This window comes from Cyprinodon variegatus, unplaced genomic scaffold (genome assembly GCF_000732505.1).
Source record: "Cyprinodon variegatus isolate N-32 unplaced genomic scaffold, C_variegatus-1.0 Scaffold106, whole genome shotgun sequence".
In the NCBI taxonomy this organism is placed as follows: Eukaryota; Metazoa; Chordata; class Actinopteri; order Cyprinodontiformes; family Cyprinodontidae; genus Cyprinodon; species Cyprinodon variegatus.
The window spans coordinates 1,403,141-1,428,243 of record NW_015150559.1 but is presented as its reverse complement, the minus strand read 5'-3'; the positions used below and the strand labels follow the sequence as shown (position 1 = coordinate 1,428,243).

The 25,103-nt window shown below is 39.2% G+C and overlaps 1 protein-coding gene across 1 annotated transcript in view; it reads left to right on the top strand.

Annotated features, from left to right (window-relative positions):
* ank3 (ankyrin 3, node of Ranvier (ankyrin G)) overlaps positions 1-25,103 on the top strand; it is a 105,375-nt gene that overhangs the window by 76,657 nt on the left and 3,615 nt on the right. Inside the window, exons 34-47 of the mRNA XM_015374608.1 lie at positions 105-230; positions 1,309-1,431; positions 1,941-1,967; positions 3,911-3,992; positions 5,175-12,419; positions 13,334-13,408; positions 15,728-15,859; positions 16,182-16,325; positions 20,783-22,148; positions 22,240-22,399; positions 22,924-23,001; positions 23,332-23,415; positions 23,551-23,664; positions 24,627-24,703. Coding sequence (XP_015230094.1) covers positions 105-230; positions 1,309-1,431; positions 1,941-1,967; positions 3,911-3,992; positions 5,175-12,419; positions 13,334-13,408; positions 15,728-15,859; positions 16,182-16,325; positions 20,783-22,148; positions 22,240-22,399; positions 22,924-23,001; positions 23,332-23,415; positions 23,551-23,664; positions 24,627-24,683 — 9,813 coding nt within the window. The 3' untranslated portion in view covers positions 24,684-24,703. The remainder of the gene's footprint in view (positions 1-104; positions 231-1,308; positions 1,432-1,940; positions 1,968-3,910; positions 3,993-5,174; positions 12,420-13,333; positions 13,409-15,727; positions 15,860-16,181; positions 16,326-20,782; positions 22,149-22,239; positions 22,400-22,923; positions 23,002-23,331; positions 23,416-23,550; positions 23,665-24,626; positions 24,704-25,103) is intronic.

The following is a 25,103-nucleotide window of genomic DNA, read 5'->3' as shown; positions in this document are numbered from 1 at the left end:
ATAAATATTGTAACTTAGAAAAAAAAAAAAACTTCCTGATACTTAATGCGACCTAATATCAGCTTTTTTTTCTAGCTTTGATATATGTTACATGTACATTTCAGGTTCTTGAGGGAAAACCCATCTATGTGGATTGCTATGGCAACCTTTCACCTCTCACCAAAAGCGGGCAGCAGTTGGTTTTTAACTTCTACTCTTTCAAGGAAAACAGACTTCCTTTCAATGTGAAGGTAGAAAATGCATTCCACTTATTACATTTTACTTTTGTTCAAAGTTTTTGGTGTCATGGCTGGAATTAATAACAGCAGAAGGGTTTCTGTGCAGCATATATGATGTAGTGCAAATTGTTAAACCAATTTCATTCAATTAAGTGTTTTTATACAGCGCCAATTTATACCACATTATCTCTAGGCACTTTACAGAGACAATGCTGTCAGATTGATTAGAATTTTCGGTTGCATTCAGCAATCCCTCACAACAAGCATGCATATAGTGACAGTGGAGAGGAAGAAACCTCTAGCAGAACCAGGCTCAGTGTGAGCGGCCATCTGCCGATGCGTCTATGGTTTAAGGAGACAGAAGCAGATGTAGAAAAGGAAGATACAAAAGATAACTGTAAACGTGCTCCATAGGTTGCCCCATCCAGGAAACACACAGCCAGGCAGAGGAGCTCTGAGCCAGCTTCAGTGTCAGAGGATGAAAGAGAGCACATACAGTTAGTCACAGTCTGAGAAACAGGACTACACTGAAAAACAGGCAAAACTCGAACATCTATAAACAGAGGTGTATATTTCAGCAGCACAGATGATATTTCTCTCCACGATGGTGTCACAGCCAAACAGGAACAGACAAGATGAAGCTAGTATGATGAGAAAAAGCAGAGAGAGCATAAAGTTATGAGTGGAACTTCACAAATATTATAGAATGGGAGATTAGAGATATAACGAAGCAGAATGAGGTAAATATGTCCTTATGTGATCCAGCAGCCTAAACATATAGCAGCACAAATACAGAAAACAGCATAACCTTACTATTTTGATAACATACAAAAAAGGTCAGCTGCAGTTATGCTCAGCTGGTTAGCATGTTTTACTTTGGCGTTAATGTCAAAATAGGGTACAAACTTTTGACATCTATCTCAACAAGGTCATATACAAAGCCTTGTCTCTGACAATAACAGCTTCTATGTAATTGAGTAGGTTTCAGTCACAGAGGAAAATGAGAAAAGCCAATTTAACCCTTAATTCCTTTTATAGTATGTGGAATCAGGTTAGAGCAGTCTTTTCTGTGTTTTTCAACCCTCCAAAGGTTCGAGATGTAGGCCAGGAGCCCTGTGGCCGCCTCTCCTTCCTGAGAGAACCCAAAACTGCTAAAGGCCTTCCACAGACTGCCATATGCAATTTGAATATCACACTGCCGACTCACAAGAAGGTAGGATTACTATATTTGTACTTTTCATCCTGTTACACCATATCATATCATCTAAATGTAAATGATGTTCCCAGGTAGAGAACCTCTGAAGCTGAATCAGTCCACACTTGACTGCCTGCTGCTTGTTTTTTAAATAATGGTCAAGCCTGTGCCAGTCATAAGACCCCACAACGTAGACACTAAAGAACACATGCACACTGTGCTATGATCTGTTGCCTGGCTCAGTGTGGGCATTCAAAAATAATGCAAAAACATCTAGATGTTTTTTGTGGCATTTATTGATCTCAATAAACTGTATCTATTTTGCTTATGCTTTTTTTGTTTTGCTGTTTGTTTTGTTTATTAATCCCATAGATTTTTTCAGATGCCTTTTGTTGTTTTTGCTGCTCCATTTTCATCCCCTGAGTTTTATTTCTGCCTCCCACCCCCACCCGCTCTCTATAACTTCCCTGCTGTCCATTGTGTCATCTCTCCTCTCCTCTCCCGCAATGCACCTTGGAATACCACAGGATATGGAGTCTGACCCTGATGATGAGGTAAACATATTCTTCATCATCACATGAAACTGCTTCTTCTTGGTCATTCTTTCTCTTGCCTTTGTTGCAGAATCTGGAAAAAAAAAATAAGTGTGCTTCAGATAGTTTGTGTCTGTGCAGTTGCCTGAGCCTGTCAGATGCTGCTTACTGCGTGTTTTATATATTTTTTATTATTGTTCTAGGAATGTTTATAAAATGATCTTATGCACTGCATGTAATACAATTGCAATCATTTTTGTTTAGCCAATATTTCTTTTTTGTCTGCATCCCAAGTCCAAATGAACCAGATTTTGTCCCATATTTGGCTTTTTTTTCACCCCTTTTCCTTCACATACACCTGCAACTGGGCCTCATTATTCTGACTAACTCCTCCTTGATACAATGTTAAAGATGAAACAGTAATTAGTGATATTAGTCCACTTCTTTTTAACTTTCATTAGGATTGTTTGTAGTTTTAGACCTTGGTGTTTATGTTTAGTAGATTTTCATTCAAAGGGGTGGCTAGAATAGAAGATAAAGTCCCCTTTTATTATAAAAAAAGTTGTTTCATGAAGCTAAAGAAGAAAAACAAGTAACTACTAAGATATATGCATCTGCACAATTTAAATTCAATGTTCAAAAATACTTCAATGAATCTCAAAGGGAAATAAAATATTGCAGTAACTCAGGTTATTTTTTATCCAGGTGTTGATAGCTGTAGCCAGGTAGGATCTGCTGTATCATTTTGTCTTTCACCGGATATAACGCCTCTGACCGAAGTAACTTTATTTTTGTTTTAAAATGTTCTGAAGGGGATTGTCACTGTTGTCCATAATCTTCTTCACTTTAGGAAGAATTCTTCTTTGTAAAATAAGAGTTTAGAGAAGCAATAGACACATAAAACATAAAACTCTATAAAATCTATTGTTCTTACCCCAAATTGCTTGTTTCTGAACTTCCTTGTTCTTTCAAATGTTATTTATTTATGCAGTAAATATGATGGTTAATGCATTCACTTTTAACTACTGAATCAAATTAAAGCCCAGCAGTAATGGGTTTATGTTTGTGTTTTTGTGATTAAAAAAATTTATGACAATTATGCACCATATGAGTATAAAGAAATTCACTATGACTTGTAAATTGACTTCACCTGCTTCCTAAATTGATTGCTTATGAACAGAAGGAAAATTGTTGTGACCAGTACAGTCTCTCCTTTACTGCAAAACTCATTGCAAGTGTTACAATTTAGAGGTTTTTGACAAGTCCTAGGTTTAAATTAAAAGTATCTTCAGCAACTCATGGGGTCCTTGCACGGCCTTTCCACCAATCAGAGGTTCTTGGGCTAAAATGGATTGAAAACCCCTGACTTGGACTGTTGGGGGGGGGACTCTTTAAATTACATTTTCATAGAGGTAATACTTGTAAAAATCTTTATTTCATCCATGGAAATCAAAGGGCTCTAGTTATTTAAGAAACAACATGTCTTTGCTTTGTTCTTTTTATGCTTTAAAATCTACTATTACGTACAGTATCTCCCACCAATAACAAATCTGTAGGATTATATTGTAGTTTAACTGGCCAAAAAAATATTACCAATGAAATAAGATAGCTAGTTTATTGTAAAAAAATAAAAAATAAAAAACACTAAATTGACACATTACTATCTACTTTAATCTAACCATGTCATATTAGTTACACTTGACTGTTTTTTGTTGTTGTATTGTTTTTTCAAGACCAGGGCATTTCATTGATTAAAAATGTGCAGCAAAAGTGTTCATTACTTACGATAATGTACTGTAAACCTGCAATACCTTTAGTGTCACTAAACATATGTGTTACATCCCTAAGAACAGGACTATATATTTAGTTTAAGTTAAACTATTATTTTAAATTTGATAGATTAGAACTAGATTAAGTTTATGTTTATGTTACAGCACCTTTTGTTCTTTTGTTATTTGTTTCAGACTGAAAAGCCAGAACGACGTCATACCTTTGCCTCCTTAGCTTTGCGTAAGCGCTACAGCTATTTGACTGACCCAGCAGCGAGTGAGTTTCTGGTTTTTACTTTGTAATAATTTTCCTTCGATTTAAGATGGGTATTTTGTTATATTTGAAATAGTTTTATTGCCCATAGTTCTTATTATTTAGTGCATATATGTCTTTTAGAGGCCCATCTATACATAAAGATCTATGACTTGTTCTCACCTCAAACAGATGTTCACCAATCATTAATTTTCACCTCCCAACACATGCTCTTCTGTCATCCTCTATTCCTCAGCTATTTGCATGGTTTTTGTGTGTCTTAAGCTTTGCTGACCAACCCCATGTTGAAAAAAAATGTCCAGCTGTTTCAACTGTTTTGTCATTTTTATATTTGTTTGAAGCACTGGAAACTGATATGTCTTTATCTACAATTAAAACATATTTCAAGTCATGTTAAATAAAAATGATTTATTTTAAATTGTTGTCATCGTTTTAGTGCCCATTGCATTTTTTTTGGCTTTATGATTGTGTGCAAATGTGTATATTATTGTTAAACATGTTGCACTTTACAACAGTTTGATTCCTTAAGTATTGAGAATAAAAATGTAGCATATTTATTTACTCTTTCAAGTTTTAAAAGACAATAACAAATGACTTTTGTATTTGTTCATAAAGCTCATCTTGTCAAAAAGTGGTGTACTTAAGTTAAAGTAAATGGCATGTGTCTCATTTAGAATTCCCTTATTGTAAAGTGCAACTCCTAAATCAAACAATAAAAAAAAAAAATGTTCATATTCTTATTAGTAATATACACGTGTGGGGTCCTCTGGCATTGGAAATGTAACATGGAAAAAGCTAATTTTTATTCTAAAAGATACTATTGCTGATAGGCATAGGCTACAGATTAGCACGCAAATATTCATAGAATCGTAAATTTGTATTTTCTTCATTTCATCTTGTCACCTGTATTGTATGTCAAGCATTCTTATTCTTGCTTCATTCTGTTCCAAGTATAGTTTGCCATTGAATCATCATTACTTGCCATAGAAACCGTTTATTGTTATATTCTCATGTTGTTTGTGTAAAATGTGGCTTTGTTACTCTGTATGCAATTCCCCTTTTGACTGACTCTAATTTCTCTTTCTGTTTTTTTTTTTGTTTGTTTTGTTCAATTATTTTATGTTACTTTTATGTTGAATTTATTATTGCTTTTGATTTAAATTTTAATTTAAATTATTCTTGAAGAAACAACTGATCGAAGCCCGCCAAGAACACAGGCTTCTGGCTACCCTCACAAACCTGTCTTTTCAACAAGGTCTTATCAGGCGTGGTCGCCTGTTCCTATCACCGTCCCTGGCCAAGCAAAGTCTGGGTTTGGTTCCCTCTCAAGCTCATCATCAAACACGCCTTCTGCCTCTCCCTTGAAATCTGTATGGTCCATCAACTCTGCTTCCCCCATTAAGACTAATATCCCTGGATCACCAGCCTCCTCTGTAAAGTCAGTTAGTGACACAGCCTCTCCCATTCGATCGTACAGATCTATTTCATCTCCTATAAAAACTGTAATCCACCAATCCCAGTACCCTGTTCAGGTGTCCCCCAGCCCCATGGCCTCTCCTGGTAAAAGTACTTCAGACCCTTTGTCAATGAAAGGATTTTCGGCATTGTCCTGTAGAACCCCTATCACATCACCTGGAGGCGGAAGTCCTTATCTTGAAAGAACATCTATGGGTCTGACCCCACCAACCTCTCCAAAATCTTCTTTTAGCATGTTTGGGTCTCCCCTGCCATATAAAACTATATTGGGAAGTTCAACTGGTACAACGCCATCCTCCTCACCCATTAAAACAGTCCCTGGTCTTACATCTGTACGTTCTCTTGCAATGGATTCCACTGCTCCTGTAAGAAGCCTGTTCTCCTCTCTTTCCTCACCTATTAAATCCTCCAACCCTCCAAGTGCTGCTGCTCTGATTAATGGAACTGTTTCACCTGCACAGTACCGCTCTTCATCCCCAACAACTCATCTTGTGAGCAGCCTGCAAGAAAGAATACAAGCAACCACCAACGCTGCTACTACAAGTGTTGATGCAGCCTTTGATGAGGTTGAAAAGACATTCAATTCTTGCTCTGCAGGTTACGGCACTTTAAAGTCTTTTTCTTCGTCTGCCTCCTCCTCATACCAGTCCATGAGGTCATCAGCATCTGGTTCACTCTACGCCTCCCTAAGATCTCCTCCTAATGTCACAACTGCTGTAACTTCAAGTACAATGACTGTTCCAGTATACTCTGTGATGAATGTGGTGCCAGAGTCCCAGTTGAAAAGGAGAACCGAGGTGCCTCCCTCAGTGGCTGTCCTTCTGTCGCCTAGAAAAAGTATTCCTTCTGATGGGAATACTCAGCCCTCATTTGCCAAAACTCTGTCCCCTGTCAAAGCACCCCTTTATTCTTCCAGCATCAAATCCAGCATGGCATCACCATTGTCATCAAGCCAAGAAATTCTAAAGGATGTAGCTGAAATGAAAGAGGACTTGATAAGAATGTCAGCCATTTTGCAGACAGACCCAAACTCTACAGCTAGCAAAGGGTTTCAGTCTGATTCTCCCAAAGAGGCTAAGATAGAGGATGAGGAGCCATATCGGATTGTGGAGAAAGTAAAACAAGACTTGGTAAAAGTAAGTGAAATCCTGACTAAAGATTCCAGGAAGGATGGTAGGATTTCTCCATCTAGAGGTTCTTTGGATGACATACACTTTTCAAAAGTGCAAGTTGAACAGCCACCAAGCAACTGGAGCTATCCACCAAGATATGAGACAGTTGTTTCTCAAGCAAGATCAAAAAACATACCTGATAGAGATATTAATCTGTCTAAAGTGGTTGACTACCTAGCCAATGATGTTGGCACCAACACTTTCTCTAAAATGCATGACATAAAACAGAAAGCAGATGAAGGAAAAAGAGAAGGAGAGGGCAAAGAGAAGCAGAAACGAATCCTAAAACCCACTATAGCTGTTCAGGAGCATAAGCTCAAAATGCCTCCAACAACCATGCGATCTTCTCCCTCTGAAAAAGAAATGAGTAAAGTGACTGATGCACTTTTTGGTGGTGACACTGTGCTGGAATCCCCTGACGACATATCCCATGAGCAGGATAAAAGTCCTCTCTCAGACAGTGGGTTTGAGACCAGGAGTGAGAGGACACCTTCAGCTCCTCAAAGTGCAGAAGGCACAGGTCCCAAGGCTCCATTTCAGGATATCACAGTACCACCAGTTATCACAGAGACTAGAACTGAAGTTGTGCATGTCATCAGGAGCTATGAACCAGAGGATGACAAGCAGTTAACAATGGAAGATGCAGATTCTGATAGAAAAATAGACCCAGATTTAAAGGGGCATCAGACTCCTTCTTTATCACTTCCAGACCAGAATAAATGCTATTCTGTGAAAGGTAGCCCTGATGAAGATCCAATGGGAAAGGGAATGAGGGTGAAAGAGGAAACTCACATCACTACCACCACCAGGATGGTGTACCACAAACCAACTGGCAAAGAAGCTGCATCTGAGAGGTGTGAAGAAACAATGTCGGTGCATGATATCATGAGGGCTTTTCAGTCAGGAAAGGACCCCTCTAGAGAGCTGGCTGGATTGTTTGAACACAAGTCTTGCAATGAGGAAGTGTCACAAAGATTGCTTGAGGACTCCAAACCTAAGGTTGAAAGAATAATTGAGGTTCATATTGAAAAGGGCAGTAAAACAGAACCAACAGAAGTAATAATTAGAGAGACAAAAAATCATGCAGAGAAAGACATGTATTACTACCATGGGAGTAGACAAGAAGACGAGGAGCCCGAGGAGTCACTTCCAGTGTACCTTGAGTCCCCTAGAATGAATACCCCTTTGTCACAGGAAGAAGACAGTCGTCCCACTTCCGCTCAGCTAGTGTCCGATGACTCCTATAAAACATTAAAGCTACTTAGCCAGCAATCTGTAGAGTACCATGATGATGAATCATCGGAGCTTAGAGGAGAATCATACAACTTTGCTGAAAAAATGCTATTATCTGAGAAAATTGATCAATCTCATTCAGACACTGAAGAGTACCTGAGAGATAGATCCCGGTACCATTCACCTGACAGAAGCACTCCCAGTAAGGGTAGGTCATCTGCGCCTAGAACTGAGTATGTATTTAGGTCATCAAGAAATGTCTTTGATAAATCGGGTCGAATGGCTAATGTTGATGATAACTTTGACAAACTAACACTTTTGCAATATTCCTCAGAGCCTGGTAGCCCTAAGCAGTCTGTTTGGATGCGTGTGCCAGATGACACACACAGTAAGGAGAAAGAACAAGTTGTATATGAGGACAGAGTGGATAGGACTGTAAAAGAGGCAGAGGAAAAACTTAGCGAGGTATCTCAGTTTTTTCGGGATAAAACAGAACAGCTTAATGATGAACTGTCATCTCCAGAGAAGAAGTCTCGAAGATCAGACTTCAGGGAATCCCGATCAGGGCCGAGTTCAACCCAAAGTAGCCCAGAGAGGTCACCCTATAAAAGTGGGACAAATGGGGAGGAGTGGAACAGAGAAAGATTAAGAGATAGATTTGGTCCTAGTGATAGAAAATGTGCCAGTTTACCTAGCAGTCCCGAAAGAAGGGTATTGCTCCAGTTAAGTGATGCTGACTCTAGAAAACAAGGAGATGGAAAATTACAGGAAAGTGTTAGTGATTGTCCTAAATCTTTTCAAGTGTCTTCTTCCAAAGTGAGTGCAGTCAGATTAAAGTTTGAACAAGAGGCTCAAAAGCAAGACAGGGTAAGTCCAGGGAGTCATACCCAAAATTCTCCTATCAGGAAACTTCAGGAAACGAGACTACCAGTATATCAAATGTTTTCTGGGTCTAGTATTCAAAAAGTACCTGACAGTCCAGCAACCCAAAGAAAATACCCAGATACTACGTCACATAAGCCATCGCCCTGTCAGGAAACCAGTCGAAAAGATCAGGAAGACAGCAAATCATTCAAAGCATGGGAAAGCCAGAGGTATGGACACTGTAAACCTCAGTCTTCAAAATTATCAAATTATTTGGCTCATGATTCTGTAAAAGATTGCAGTAGTGATTCCCAAAGGCAAGAAACAACTAAAAAGATAATTTATACAGAATTTGTTGTCAGAGAAGGTACAAGTACCAATGACAGTCAAAAAAAAAACTCGGAATCACAAATTCCTGTAAAAAAATCATTTAATTTTTCAGAAAACCACAAATCCACCTCTTTAAAATTAGATGAACCAAATGAAATACCTGGGCATCCAACATCTACTTTAGGTAGAAATCTGTTACACAGCAGCTCTGAATCAAATAAGTCTACTCACCGACGATCCTTAGGAAAATCCATAGAAAGTAGCCAGTCAAATGTAGTGTGTAATGGTATTGATGATGATCAGGTACAATACTTGGATCAAGCAATTCCCGTAGTTGTGACTGAGGGTTTCAAAGATATTAAACCTTTACCAGTGTATGTCAGCATCCAAGTTGGAAAGCAATATGAGAAGGAAACAACTTCAGGGCAGAAGGGGACTTACAAAAAGATTGTGAGTCATGAGAGTAGAACAGTACATGAAACGAGAGGTGCAGTCTGCAGTGTCAAACAGAAACAGTCTCCTTCTCCTCAAGGAAGTCCAGAAGATGACACTCTTGAACAGGTAACTTTCATGGATAGCTCGGGGAAAAGCCCTGTAACTCCTGAGACTCCAAGCTCGGAGGAACTGAGCTTAGCGTCAAGAACACCAGACTCTGTGATTGGTTTCATGACTGGCATGCCAAGCCCTATCCCTGAGGAATCTGAGGAGGAAGATGGAAAGACCTTCATCTATAAAGAACCATTAAAAGAAAAACCTAAGTCAGCCACCTCAGAGATTCCCAGTAAAAAGCAGGATGCAGAAAGAGGGAAGTCAAAGGAGAAAAGAGTTGCCTATATAGAGTTTCCACCCCCGCCTCCATTAGAGTCAGAGCAGTCCAGTGCTAAGAAAAGGACTGCATGTACTACCTCTGAGGCAGAGACAGAGATGATGGAGGTAAATCTGCAAGAGGAGCATGACAGACACCTTCTAGCTGAGCCTATTATTCGAGTCCAGCCTCCATCCCCTATCCCCCCAGGAGCTGATAACAGTGATTCTAGCGATGATGAGTCTGTCTTCCATCCTGCCCCTGTCAAAAAGTACACCTTTAAAATTAAAGAAGATGGAGAAAAATGTCAGAAAAACAAAAAGTTTGAGAAAGATGGAAATGGAAAGGAGTCTGGTGCTAATGGTGGTGGAAAGGGAGAGGACACTGAATTGGAACAAAATGGAAATGATCAGTCAATCACTGACTGCTCAATAGCTACAACCGCTGAGTTCTCCCATGACACAGATGCTACAGAGATTGACTCTTTAGATGGATATGACCTTCAGGATGAAGATGACGGACTAAGTGAAGACCCTAAAACATCTAGCTTGTCCAATGACGGGAAAACTGCTGACCGTTCATTTAATCAGTCCAAGCTTGAAGTAATAGAAGAAGAGAAATGTGAGGAAGGAGGTGACATTGGAAAGAATAAAAGTAGTGCATCTGCAGCAAAAGCAAGTGGTGATAAGAAAGACTATACCCTTGAAGGAAGACACCCAGATAGAAAGAGCTCTGGGGAGAACTATTTTGGATACCAACTTCAAGATGAGTTAAATACAACCTTTAAAACTGTTGCTACAAAAGGTCTGGACTTTGACCCTTGGTCAACAAAAGGTGTAGATAATGAAGGGCTTTTTGAGTCTAAAGCAAAAGAAGAGGACCCAAAACCTTACAGTTTGTCGGCTGAGGAAAAATCACAGGCTACAACACCTGACACAACCCCTGCTCGAACACCAACTGATGAGAGCACGCCAACTAGTGAGCCTAACCCCTTCCCTTTCCATGAAGGGAAGATGTTTGAGATGACACGCAGTGGTGCTATTGACATGAGCAAGCGGGACTTTGTTGAAGAGAGGCTTCAGTTTTTCCAGATTGGTGAGCATTCCTCTGACCCTACAACAGGGGAAAGGGGGAGAGGGGGAATGATCCAGGGGGTACCTTCCTCTCAGTCAAAAACTGGGGAGAGGTCAACAGTAGATGGAAAGGTGACGGTTGTAGATGTTACCTTAGACAGCAGCAGCACTAGACCAACAACACCAGCTACAACTGCAGCCAAATACAATCCTGCACAGCCTGGCAGTGACATAGGTTGTGCTGTTACTAATATCCCTGCCTGTGAAGCCATAGCTGAGACTGCCTCTTCATGCACAATCACTGCCTCTAAGGTTGATTCCAAATTACGAACTCCCATTAAAATGGGCATAGCTGCCTCCATAACTGTAAAGAAAGACTCAGGGGATCTCCTGGACAGTAAAACTGAGTTGTCTGAGGGTCAGGTGGTGCCAGAATACATTAGTATAGAGGGTAGGTGTTTGGAGAAACAGCCTAGCAGCCATGCTGAGCCTAGGAAAGAAAAAAAAGAATATCCATCTGAAAACTGCAACAACAACAATAACTTGGAATCATCCAGTGTTCAGGCCAACTATATTCATTGTGGTAGTTTAGTTTTTAATTTACAGTCTTCCTCTGAGCCCACTCTACAGAAAGCTAGCAGAATAGAAACCCTATGCTGTAAAGATAAGAATGAGAGAGTCGAAGAGCCCACTAGCACTCAGGTTCAAGAGCAGAAAACAGAAGTAGTTAAAGAAAGTGAGGCAAAGCTGCCCAGGTCGAGGCTTCCTGTCAAAGCATCAGGGTGGTCTTTTCATACACAGGGAACGACTGTTGGGAAGCAGAAACCCAAACAAGCAGTAACAGGTGAGGTCAGGAAAAGAGGAGATCCATTGATTGCTAAAGTTGAGCCTAGATCAAGGATACCGGTCAAAGATGTTAAGAGGATCAGTCATGCTTCCACAGTTAGCTTACCTGTCTCAGTTCGTATTACATCACGTCCTGTAAAGACACTGAATACAGCAAGAGCAGCCGTACAGCTACCCACAAGGCAACCACAAAAGGATAAGCATCAGGTCTGCAGTGTCACCAATGAAGGAGCATCTAGACAGAATAGACAGGAAAACCCTAGTGAACTTTGTAAGCGCACCATCGAATACTTTAAAGACATTAGCGGGGAGACGCTAAAGTTGGTGGATCGCCTGTCAGACGAGGAGAAAAAGACGCAAACAGAGCAGTCGGAGGAAGACAGCACCTCCCGAAGCACCTCTCTGTCGGACGCCTCCCAGCCTTCCCAGCCCTCCCAGCCCTCCCGCTCATCCAGGTCTGGTAGAGGTTCGAGGGCTGAGGCCGGGGCCGCGTCCGTAAGGGCAAAGGTGGCGACGACGGACAGGGCTTCCGGCAGTGAGAGGAGGAGAAGGAGTAGGCGGACTGGTGGGAAGGAGGGCAGTCAGGGACTCACAGGGTCTCGAACGCCTCCCATCGCGGAGATCAAGCCTAGTTTGTAAAACTTTCACACTATGTTTAAAATACATCTATATATTTAAATTTTTCACTTTTAGTTGCATGACATTGTTGTGATCATTTTATCAATTGATTGGAATGCCTGTGGCGTGTTTACATAATCTCCTCAAAGCAGTAGCTGTCATTTAAATTCCTTTTTGTTGTCATAAATGTACTGTGCTGTCACTGTTACAAGATTTTCTGTCTTTCACTCCCCTCTTTCAACCTTGTTAAGCATAGATATGAGGGGCTAAGCATGCCATAAGATGTGTCAGGTCACTGGCACAACCAGTCCCATGTTTGCCGAACTCCCTGGTCTGTCTATTTGTCCGTGCAGGGTGGTTACTGACTTATTGTGGTAGTTTGTTGTAGAACATTTTATACAGCTGTCATTGAGACTAATCAGTGTTTACCAAAAACACAAAAGTACCAATGCATGGTGACGTTTTTAGATTCTAGATTTATAGACCTATATGCCTTTTGTTGAATCATGTTTTTTTTTGTTTTGGTTTGTGTAATTGTCATGACAGTTACTGCCTGTTTAGTGCCTACTTACCACAAACAGTCACAGAGCACCACTTACTTTATGGACACATCCAAGTCATGATGTCTGTAGTGAAAAATATCCTTTTCTTGTCATCTTGAGCTGATTAATTACCTTAACTAAAAAAGATTAATTTGATGAATTGGGCTGGTCATTTTGATAAACCACCAGTTTTAATTGCATTTCTGCTTTTAAGTCAATTAATAAATCAATATTTTGTAAGTCTCATAATAACAGGTCTGAAACATATATAAAACAAGTGTCCAGAAAAGGAAATTATGTCATTTGTTTTTCTCTTATATTAGAAAACAACCTTTTTAAAAAAAGAAAATTATATTGATATATTTTTATTCTTTATTATAACCAGGTCCCCAAAGTCCTTGTGAGCGAACAGACCTGCGCATGGCCATCGTTGCAGATCACCTGGGCCTCAGCTGGACAGGTATGAACCAGTCTCTATGGATGTCAAAAGATTATAACATAATTTAAATGCCTATTAATTTTACTAGATTAATTTACAAAGTAAAACTCCTTTTAGCTCAAATCATTATACACATACATTTGAAACATTTGTTTCTGTTAGCTTATATAACTGGCCTATTTAACACAGCTAATGTAAACCCCAAATTTCAGTTTCCTTTATTAGACCATTACAGACAAACAAAAAGATATCTTTGTATATAGAAACATTTGTTACTGAAAAGTGTAGTACTTTGTAGTATTTTAGAGACTTGAAGGAAGCCCAGGTTTATCTAGTCATCTAACTTTCCCCTTACCAATAGAACATATGTTTCCGTATGGAATTGCAGCACCAGCATCTCCAAAAGCTTTTCTGCAAAGGGAAAATGTTCTCCTTCCAGATGAGTGGCAGGACTACGGACTTAATAAAACTCTCTCATGACTTGGCTTCACAAACCATCAATGTTAAACATTCAGACTGAATCTCCAACTACTTGGATTATCTACCTCTTCTGTTTTTCTCTACTGTTTGAGAAATTGATTGCCCAATGAAATACAAATTTGCTTTCATCTGATAAGATGAAAGCAAATTTTTTGTCCAACAGTCCAGTCCCTTTTTTATTCCTAGACCAGGTTAAAAACCTTTAACACATCTGTTGTCTAAGAGCGGATAAACAAGGGATGAATCAGCTGATGCCTACAGCGGTGTTTGTTGCTATCTAAAACCCTGACTCCAGCTCCATCCACACCTTCAGAATCTCTCACACTATTGAATAATTTTTTATCTTTAGTCAAGACCAAAGTTTTTTTCTGTTGCTTGTGCATCTTTTCTATCACCCTTTTTCCTTCTCTTGTTTTCCCCATAATAAGCTAGTCCACAGCACTGTGTGACCAGCCAGCTTCTTTAGCACCAATGTCTTGAGACTTACCTTTATTGAGGAAGAAGTCGTTGAGTGTTGAGCACGACTGTCGAGTCAGCTTGCTTCTCCATTACACTGTAGTACATAGCATTACATTCCTTTAAAGGGGTCATAGAATGATTATATAGGGTATTTACTGCTGGTCCTTAAGATCTCAGAATAAGGTGTGTAACATTGGTTGGGCCAAAAATTGCATATCTGCTGTTCTATGAGCCCTACTGCAAGCCTGGTTAAAAGCCCTAGAATAAGACGGCAGGTTTTTCTTCCTTTTATCATATGCTCATGTATATTTAAATGAGCTTTGCACTGATTGGTAGGTTTACAACCAGCGAAGCTGCTGAGCAAAGACGCATCATAGCAATAAGCACTCACTCACTGAAAGATCAAATTGGGTGACCACACGTCATCTTTTTCCTGGACATGTCCGGGGGGAATTTCAAAGTCGTCCTGGATTTTGGTCGACTACAATCCTGCATTGTAGTCGAAACACACCGGGTACCGAACCTAGCCGTCAGCTCCAGGGCTGGTCGCTCGGAGGGAGTGACCGAACCCAACCCGACACCGGCGGCCCCGTGCTTACTGTCTCCGGTAAGCGTATCGTCACCAGGTCGGGTTCGGTCACTCTGTCCCCAGCTGGCTTGGTTCAAATGCCCAGGGCGGTCCAGTCAGCTGCCCAGGTTTAAACTTCTCTGTACGTCCACCCACTTTCACCCACTGAGCTATCATTATTCATCTTTGACAATGTGAACTCGGTTTTGCATTCTATGACCCCAAATAATAAATGGTTATAATGTGTCACACTGTGAGTAATGCATCTATGTTACCTTTTTTAAATGGTTTTACATTAATTAACCTTTTCCATGGTAATTAAATTTATTGAGTTTCACTTGCAGCTTCTCTCTGAGTCTTCCTATTTTTTCTGGCCTTTCTGTCTCAATGTCTTTTTTGCTGCCACCTTCAGGTTACGTTACACCAAACAAGAAATACTTTGTTTTAACTCAGTGCAGTGTCCACATTATACTCTATTACCATTTGACTTCAAGGTAAATTTCTGGTCATTTAGTCAGGGATCAGACATAGATATTCTAATATTGTTGCTTAGATTGACATTTTTAAAGCTTATTTTCAAACTTTCCATTGGTGTTCATTGTGGACCTCTAAAACTGATTTCTTTTTTATCTCCTTTAACAATGCAACACACTAAACAAATACAATAAATCTAACTGGAAGTTAGTAATTTTATGTAGACAATTGTAGGTAAAAAAAAAAAAAAAACTAAAGTGACAACACAGAAAGAATGAAATGTAAAATAAATATACTTGATTCCATTTAAATGTTATATTTCCAATACTAATATTTGAGTTGCATTACTGTGATCACAGAGCTGGCTCGGGAGATGAACTTCACAGTGGATGAGATCAACCACATAAGACTTGAGAACCCAAACTCTCTGACGGCACAGAGCTTCATGCTTCTTAAAAAATGGGTCAGTCGTGAAGGGAAAAATGCCACAAGTAAGCCTATTTTTATTTACAAAAACATTACTGACATCTCTGGTCTTGCACAGAAGCTGAATTATTACTTTCACAAGTATATTTAAGTAAAAGATATTCCCACAAGCTGAAGTCATCTATTATCCTGCTATTTTCTTTTCAGTGTTTCTTCCTTCATTTCTATCTAATTTGATATTTGCTCCAACATGTAGTCGGGATAATCTGTTAAATCAGAACATATGAAAAACTGAGTGGTTTACTTTTGCTGAGAATTGTTTTGGAAAATAATAGATTATTTTTGTGATGATTCATGAAAGAAACATGACTTATTTTCTCTCCACAGCGGATGCCTTAACTGAAGTGCTGACCAAAGTCAATCGGATGGATATTGTGACTTTGCTGGAGGGCCCAATATTTGACTATGGTAACATTTCAGGCACGAGATGTTTTGCCGATGATAACGCTGTTTTCCGGGATCAGGCTGATGGTAAAGTTTAGCTCTACTAGCTGACCTCTTACCTCTCCCTGCTACCTTTTCTGTTGTGCAAATGCATGGGTCAACTAGCTTTTTGACCTAAAGAAAATTTCTAAAGTAGATATTTTTTACACTAAGATTTGCTCTTTGGACAACTGGATACCACTGTTTTCCAAATGCTTGGTGGGTTCCTGTAATTCCATAGAGTATTTGCCATTGAAATAAATATGATAAACAGCATAACATTTCTCTTTACTTTACAGTTATACAATTTAATTCTATTATTAATTCTTTAGCTAACAACGTTTGTTTATTTGAATTAAGATACGTTAGTTCAGTCCAAAAAAGGATCAATATGGTGAATCCAGTTGTCCCAAATAACCATTTTAGTGATTAAACCCTTCTATAAGTGCATGTTGACTACTGCAAATTGCTTCGGTGTTGCTTAATTTTATGTAAATAGGAATTAAATAATTTTGTAGAATCTGCCTTTCTGCCTTTATTGAGCCTTGAAGAAATATTTATTTCCCTTGAACTCCAAGTGTCACAATACAACTGCAATGCTATTTATTAGGATTTTGTGTGATAGACCAAGTCAAAGTACAGCATAATTGTGAAGTGGAAGGCAACTATATAGTCTAGTATATCTACTGAAAAGGCAAAGATTGTTTTACACCTTGCAATACCTCACTGACTGAAGAAAAAGAGCATTAACCAGAGAAGCTGCTAAGAGGTCCAACTCTCTGGAGTTGTAGACATTCATGTCTCATATGAGGAAATTGGCCTTCATCATTCAAAGTTTTGGAAGAAAATGGCAAGAAAAAGCCATAGCTAAGGAACAAAATACATGCAAATGCATGTGGTACAAATGTAGTCAAATGAACAAAACTGTTGGTGGAAGCATCATGCCTAAATAATATGTTTAATTAGAAGGCACAAGGAGTTTATTCAGAGTTGATGTGTGGATAATTAATCAGTCAATCAATCAAAGTTTATTTGTATAGCACTTTACAACAACAGCAGGGACACCAACGTGCTTCACAGAAAGAAAAAAACATTGTAAAAAAACAAAACTCCTAAACAATAGCAGTGTGTTCTAAGTATAACAGCCAGATTTAAAGAATTAGTCTTTAGAAATGTATTAAAAGGGGCAGATCTGTGAGAACCCACACACCGAGGGGCAGGCTATTCCACAGTTCAGGTGCAATAACCATAAAGGAATGACCGCCCCACTGTTTTTACCTGGATCTGGGCACATCCAGAAAATTTGATAGGCAGACCGGAGAGCTCTGATGGGGCAATGTACTGCCAACAGACTTAAAAGTGTTTGAAAATAAATCCTATTCCTGGAAGGAAACCTGTTAGTATTTGCATTAGACTTTAGAATCAGGCTGAAGTTCTGTGTTCAGCAAAACCACAACCCTAAACCTGGAGCCAAAGCTACGACTAAATAGAGGTATTTAAACTATTATATATGTTTTGAGGGGTGTAGTCAAAGACCAAACCTATATCAAATTGAGCACCCATCTTTAAAATCGATTTCCACAGATGTGCAAAGAAGAATGGGCAGCTGTATTTAGATAAAGTTTTTTTTTTTCTGTTTATGAAATGTTTTGACAACCATTTGCCTTTCACTTCACAACGATGGACTATTGTTCTTTTGGTTAATTCCAGAAAACGCCATTTGAGTATGTAACTGTTCAAAATTGGTATCGGTTTATGATGCCTAAAGTTCAAGGGAGTAGATATTTTTGAAAATCACAGTTTTTAGTTCAATCTTGTAGTTCTCCTTCAGTTCCTCTGAGCCTTCTTTGGATAGATGAGAGAAATTCTTCCCCTGTGACCCAGACTGCCTCCTCCTCCTCCTCCTGCATTCCCTTCACCTCCCTGCAGTACCATGAGTCGCTGATAACAGCACAAAACAGCTCCTAACTATTTAAGAGTCATCCACGTGTGCCTGCTCCTAAATCCCCCACATTATTCATTCGTTTTGTTTTACAAGCATTGTTTCACATCACTTTGTTTTTCTTTTTTTCCTTTCTTCAACCCTTTTGTGTTTTGCCCTCTATGTTCTTTGTCATTTTGTGTGTTTATAGTTTGTATTATTATTCCCCTAACTCCCGGAAGCACTGAAACACCTTATATCCTGCCGACACCGAGTCCATTTTTCCCAACACAAACGCCAACTCCTCCACCCACTCCCCTCACACCTTCTGCCACAGCTACCTCCCGTCCTTTATCCCAGCACCGGTCTTTGAGTTATGAATCATCCATTTTGCTTAAAGACTTGGCTCCTGCTACACCGTTGGAGCTCTTGCAGTCCAACCGTCTGTCCTTGCGGCCAGTTCCTCAATGGCCCTCGTCTGACCCATGTGAATTCTCCTTCTTGCCTCAAATTTCCTCCCCAATTCCCCTCATCACCTCACCAATACCATACTCAGCTGCACCTTTCTCACCATCGCCCTGTTCAGTCACATCCATCCCATCTTCTCCAACTTCAGTTCCAGTGTCACCCATTCATAACACACCTGGTTTGATTTCTTCACAAGCAGAAATAGCCTCTCCAACATTTACTAATTTCTCCTGTGACATATCCTGCCAAACCCCCTCCTTAATAAAAACAGACCTCAGTCCTGCAGCCATAAGCTCTTTATCTTCCTCTCATGACCCTAACCTGTTTCAGTCCATTACCATCCTTTCACCCTCTGTCATTGACTCTGCAAGCAAAGACTCTCTAATTGCCCAGCTGAACTCCTCATCGCGACCCGTCTCCCCTCTCTCTGTATGCACCCTTCCTAACTTTTCTCCCTCGGGGTCCCGTTGCCCCAGCCCCAGTCCTTCCTCTCCCCCTCTGCGCTCCTTGTCTCCCTGTCCTGTTTGCCAGTGCAAATGTATGACGTCAGTCAACCCACCTCCCGCTCGAACCCGCTCAGATCCTTCTAAAATGGAACTATTCATTTAGCCAGCTCTTGTTTCGTCCCATTTCTCTCCTCCCAACCCTTCCTTTTTCACATCTCTCATCTTTCATCTGTTTTATGTGAGCTTGCAAATCTACACCCTGACAAATAATGTGTAATTACACCTATCAAATCCAACACCATGACTCATGTAGCCTTAGAGTGCTGCTTTATCATCTTACCACTCTCTAACCAACAGCCTGAAAATCAGGAATTATATTTATTACATAATTCTATGGTTCTCAAACTGTAATAAAGGTACCACTGATGGTAAATGAGGAACCTGGAGATGGGCTTGAATGGGATGCAGACCATCAGAAGAGCTATTAAACAGTATATTTGGAAATGTTTTGGCTAATTTTGACTATATTTTATGTGTACAAGAGCAACATTAAATTATTTTTGTTAAGAAATAACATTTACCAAAATAATTATGATTTCAGAGACAGTTTTATTTCTTTTTATATGGACTATATAGAAAATCAGAGTTCCTGGTATGAAAAGAGAGCATTGTTCTATGCAGGGTGGAAATAAACATAATAAAAATGTAAAGTAAGCACCAAGATTACCTTACTGGATTTAGGAAGGGCATTAAATGTTTCAAGTTTAGAACCGATGGGTTCTTCTAAGTTATAGTTATTATTCACCAAAAAAAATGCATTAATCGTTTCCTGATCCTTTCTATTAGCCTTGTATTCATCTGCGTTATGAACATCCAAACACTGTAGGGATGTATTCAGTTGAATAAAAAATGTTATCATCAAAAATGAAAGTTAGCTTTCCTTTTTATACTGCAGCAATCACTAATGCACATGGCAGCCATATTGGATTGCTGTGTGGGTGAGCACTGTTCAAACATTGATATTTGGAACTCCAGCTTCTGTGGGTCTCTCTGTAAACTTTCCCACCTTTAAACTTCTGACTATTTTAAATGAAAAAAGTGTATGATGTGAGTCCATAATTAAACCAGATCCCAGAACCAATTGAGTAGTGCCAATTTGAGTTGTTGTAGATTGCTTTTCTTTTGGAAGGCAGTTTGTTTGTCACATAACAAACAAACCAAAAAGTATGATCAAAGTCCTTTAATTATACAGTTTTAAAATGTTAATCCAGATGATGTTTTTTTTTTTTTTTTGAAATCTTGGTATTTACTGAAGTGGTACCTGTTATGAAAAGTTTGAGAACCAGGAGAGTAATTTTAACTTGATACATCCATATAATTTTTAAGGTATAGTTTACAAAGTAATCCTTAAAAAATATATGGAATGATTTCTTGTACATTTCTGTTTAAATGTTTTTGATGTTAGTTTGCCATGTAGTGATTTGACTGGATCTCTTTAATGCCATATTACACGTTAGTCTAGATACATGCCTCGCTCTTGAGTCTCTTTCACTGTCCATGTCATGTGGGTTTTGATGGGTTTTATGTTTTTTTCTGTGTTTTGGTGTGTTGTATTCTGTTGTGGCATGCTTCTATCCGTGTCTGTATGTTTCTCATCCTTTCACCTACAGATTATCAGAGCATTCTAGCTGAGCTGCAGTCTCCTGCTGCTCTGCACTCCACTCCCCACTTCCTGGAGCATGAACTCCCAGTCACCCCCAACCCTTCCCTTCCTCAACATCAGCATCTCCATTACCCCAAACCAGACTCCTCTCTTCAGACTTACAGTAACCCACAGCTCACTGCCTGGAGCCCAGAGGTTGAAGCTTGTAGCAAAGAGCCAGAGAGCTCCCCTAAGAGTCCCCCAAGGCCCTGTGACCTTGCTCTGCCCGTTCCAACCTTTGATTTTCCCGATCCTCTTCCTTCTAAGGTCAGAAAGCCCCATATTGCTTTAAATGACCAGCTTCTTTTGAGTGAAGAGGAGGACAGATCTTTTCAAGAAATGCAGCCAACCCTCAAGCCCAGGTCACAGTCCTTCCAAACAATGTGTGAATTGGACGTCGAAATGGCATTCTCTACGTCTTCACCTTCGCTGTCATCCATGTCTTCAATAACTCCATCATCCCCCGACAGAACGTGTTTTGGTGTGCAGATGGCCAACACCCTTGATGTGGCACAAGACGACGTAGGTCAGAAAGGAAGTCAAATGGAAGTCAAAGAAGAAATTGAAAAGGTTGTTGAGATTGTTGCAGCTCAGTTAGCAGAGAGGAGTGGATTAGTGCAGAAGTTGGTAGAACAAGAATTGATTAAAAATGTGGAGAGAAAGTGTGAGATGGTTGCAAAAGACAGGTCTCAGTTGGAAGAAGAAAAAACAAAATTGGTGGAACAGAAATGGTCTACAGAGCAGGCCAAAAGTCATGTTAATGTACAGCACGATGGTGTTCAAGATGGGAATAAAACAGGGGTATATAAGGAGGAGAAGGCTAGAGATGAACAAAATTTCTTAACGGAGAATATTAATCTAATAAAAACTGAACATAAAGGATTGAAAGAGGTTGTTTTTCAACCTCCGGCTGCTGGGGATAAAGTACAAGTGAAGGAAAAATTGGAAGAGGTTGATTTAGAACTGCGTTATAAAGAAGGAGCACCAGAACATCAGCCTGTTTCTGAAATTTCCCCTCAAGCTTGGGTTGAAGCGCTTGAGCAACTTCAGCCTAGTGAGTCTGGATCCAATGAGGAAGAACAGCAACGAGACAGAGAAATGCCAGAGGAAGGATCTTTGTTGGAGGAGGTGATTAAAGAAGGCTCAGAGGAAAAGAAGGAGCAGGACACAGAAGTGATTGAATCAAGGCATCAGAAGAGTTTTGAGGAGGTTGAACATGCAGAAAAAAACATATGCTCACTTTCAGGATGGCACAGTGATTCATCCAGCGTCAATGTTGAGCCACCAACACCAGGCCGCAGTGTCAGCTCAGACCTACTGGACAGACAGGAAAGGTACAAGTGTAATCCCATCTAAAGTAGGATTTAGAAAAAAGATAAATTATTCAATTTTTTGATTAAAACTTTCATGGTCTTTACTTTGCAGCCAGGAAAACTCTAGTGAGTCTATCACCTCCTCGTCCAGAGCTGAATCAGGGAGATCCCGACCTAATGGCGACAACTCAAAGCACTCACCTCAGGACGCCTCATCGGAGTCATCTAATGGAAGAAAAGACAGCACACTAGTGTCGGAGAAAAAAATTCAGGTGATGACATATTGAATAAAGAGATGTAAATGAAAAGAAATTAAGGAGAAATTAATCTCTGATCTTTATTTCTGTTTATTTTGTTGGTTGTCGCTTACAGCTGATGGAAGCCCGAAATTAAGTTTCTAAGAAAATTAGCCATATTATGACCTACAGAACATCTGACTTATAAGATATCTATTCTTTATGTATTAGTTCATCAAATTTTAGAGACATTAATTCCTCCTTTTTCCCACCTTTTTATTACGGTGTTATTAATTAGCTGTAAGCAATAATCATTGAAACAGAAAAGCAATGAATGAACTCCTTGATGTAATGATGCTGTTTATGAATTTGACATTCACAGAAATGGATGAACCTTTTCATTTTATTCTGTATTACTAAGATGCACCTGTGGGCAACACTTGTTTTTTTCATACAGCCAAGCACAGAGTAATACCTCATCTAAAAAATGCTCTAACTGACAGATTTGTGTATTTGTTGAGCAAAAGTGACGTGTAATCTTCTAACCCATTCCTCCGCAGCGGGTTAGTGTAGATTCCGGTTCAGATGAAGAACAGACTGTGACCACCAGAATCTTCCGCCGTCGTCTCATTTTAAAGGTACCCTGAAAGCCTGGTGTATAGGCTTGCTGGGCTTTGGTTTGGTGATGTTTTTTTTGTTTTTTCCTCATTCAGTTGTGCCGTCTTATCGATTTGCTCTCTGTTCTGACAGGATTTTTCTCTCTTTGTGTGAATGTTTTGTTTGAGAAAAAAATATTTCTGTACATGTGTCATCAATTTTTATTAATGGAAGCTCATGACTGAGGACTAACTCCGGGCGTTGTTGTTCTCTAATGTTTTCTTCTAGCGTGGTGTTGGTGATGGATTAGTTAGCTTTCTTTTGTGTCAAGGGTTTAGCATTAATTATGAGCTAACCGCAAACACTTACAGGGAGAAGAAGCCAAAAACATCCCAGGCGAGTCTATGACAGAAGAGCACTATATGGACAAGGATGGTAACCTCATCAGTAGAAAAGTAACGTACAATATTTGTTCTAATGTAACATTTATCTCTTTAGATCACAATAGCATGGTTAATGTATTTTCTCAAAGTATAAGAGGACTTTTCAGATCATTTCTCCCTTGTCAACATCCCTTTTTCCTCGAGCAGGTGATCAGGAAAGTGATTCGACGAGTCTCAACTCCAACTCCAGAAAACCAAGGAGGTGACAGGTGGAAAAGTGACTTTCACCACAGTCCCATTCAGCAGGACTTTGGTTCTGAGGTTGGCATGAAGAGAAATCCCTTTAATTATTTTAAGGTTTAATCTAAGTGGGTGTGGATTTCTGGGGTTAGGATGTGGGGGAGTTTAACTGCTTATCAGAAGTTTGGCTTAAAGCTGCACTAAAGATCAAAGTATTTTTAGAGTCTAAAGCCAAATATTAAATTAACTTAAATGGCTCATTTTGTTCACAACTGAAAATAAATTCTGTGATTGGTCTGGCTGTTAACTGCCTGCTTGAGCTATTGTTTATCCACATGGCATGAATTGACCTCTGATCTTTCTGCTGTGGATTGTTCTTTCCCTTAAACCAAAGTTTCCAATTTTCTTCCTAATTCTAAGACATACAAAAATATTCTCCCCTATGGAGCTGATTGGTTGATCGATTTCAGATAATTCCATTATCAAAAATGTTAGTTTAAACTAAACATACACAAGGAAAAAGAACAACATATACAAAGTCATTGATATAAACTCAACACTGCATTTTTTATATCTTTGTTGGGATTCTTGTTAATAGTTTTAACTCACCTGCCCTCAATAATTCTACCTAGGGGAATAAAATGCATTCATATGAAATGCAACCTTTCACGCTGTTTCTGAGTACGATGGAGAGTGAATCAATTTGCTCCTCATTCTGCGTGTTTTTACTGTTTTTTTCCCCAGTTGGTTTCCCAGAGTGCTTTGACTTGATTGTTCCTAACTCTGCTCATAACAAATGTTTCTCCTTCTAGGTATGTTGCTGGTGTGGTGTTGGTTTTTATTAAGTACTTTCTATAACAGCTCTCACTAACCCTTGCTTTTGGTGACAGCGCCATGAAACCAAACCTCGAGTTTGTGTTTTTGTGCTCATTTTTTTGTGAGATTTCAGATTTGCTGTTTTGGGGTGAAGTTTGCTTATGTGCTGTTAAAGAAACCAGAACATTTTTAGTTAAAGAACTTTCTCTTTGTTTTTTGTGGTTCAGCAGGGTGATGGAGTAAGGAAATGCAGACGATCAGGGGATAAAAAGCACCACTCGTAGGAATGGTTTGGAGTTATCAGGTACATTAACATACCTTTTTTATCATATCATAATATATCTACTCTAATACTTCCTTATACATTTTTTTCCCATTTTGTATCTTGTTGTTACTTTTTTTATTTGCAATATTTGGAAATGCACAGATAATTAAGAATTGATTATTTAAGCAATTTACCGCTAAATTAGACTAACCTTCATTTAATGAATGTACAAATGTGTCATGCACAAACATTGGATGCCTATGTATGCCAGCTTATATATATCAGCAATATATTTTCATATTTTCAATAGAAACTGAGTGCTTTACCTGTTTTTTTTTTTAATCAAACAGTAGAAGTATTTCAGATCAGTTAGTGCTATACTGTGCAATTGAAAGAGATGATTGTTTTAAATGAATTTGCACACTTAGAGTACCATATA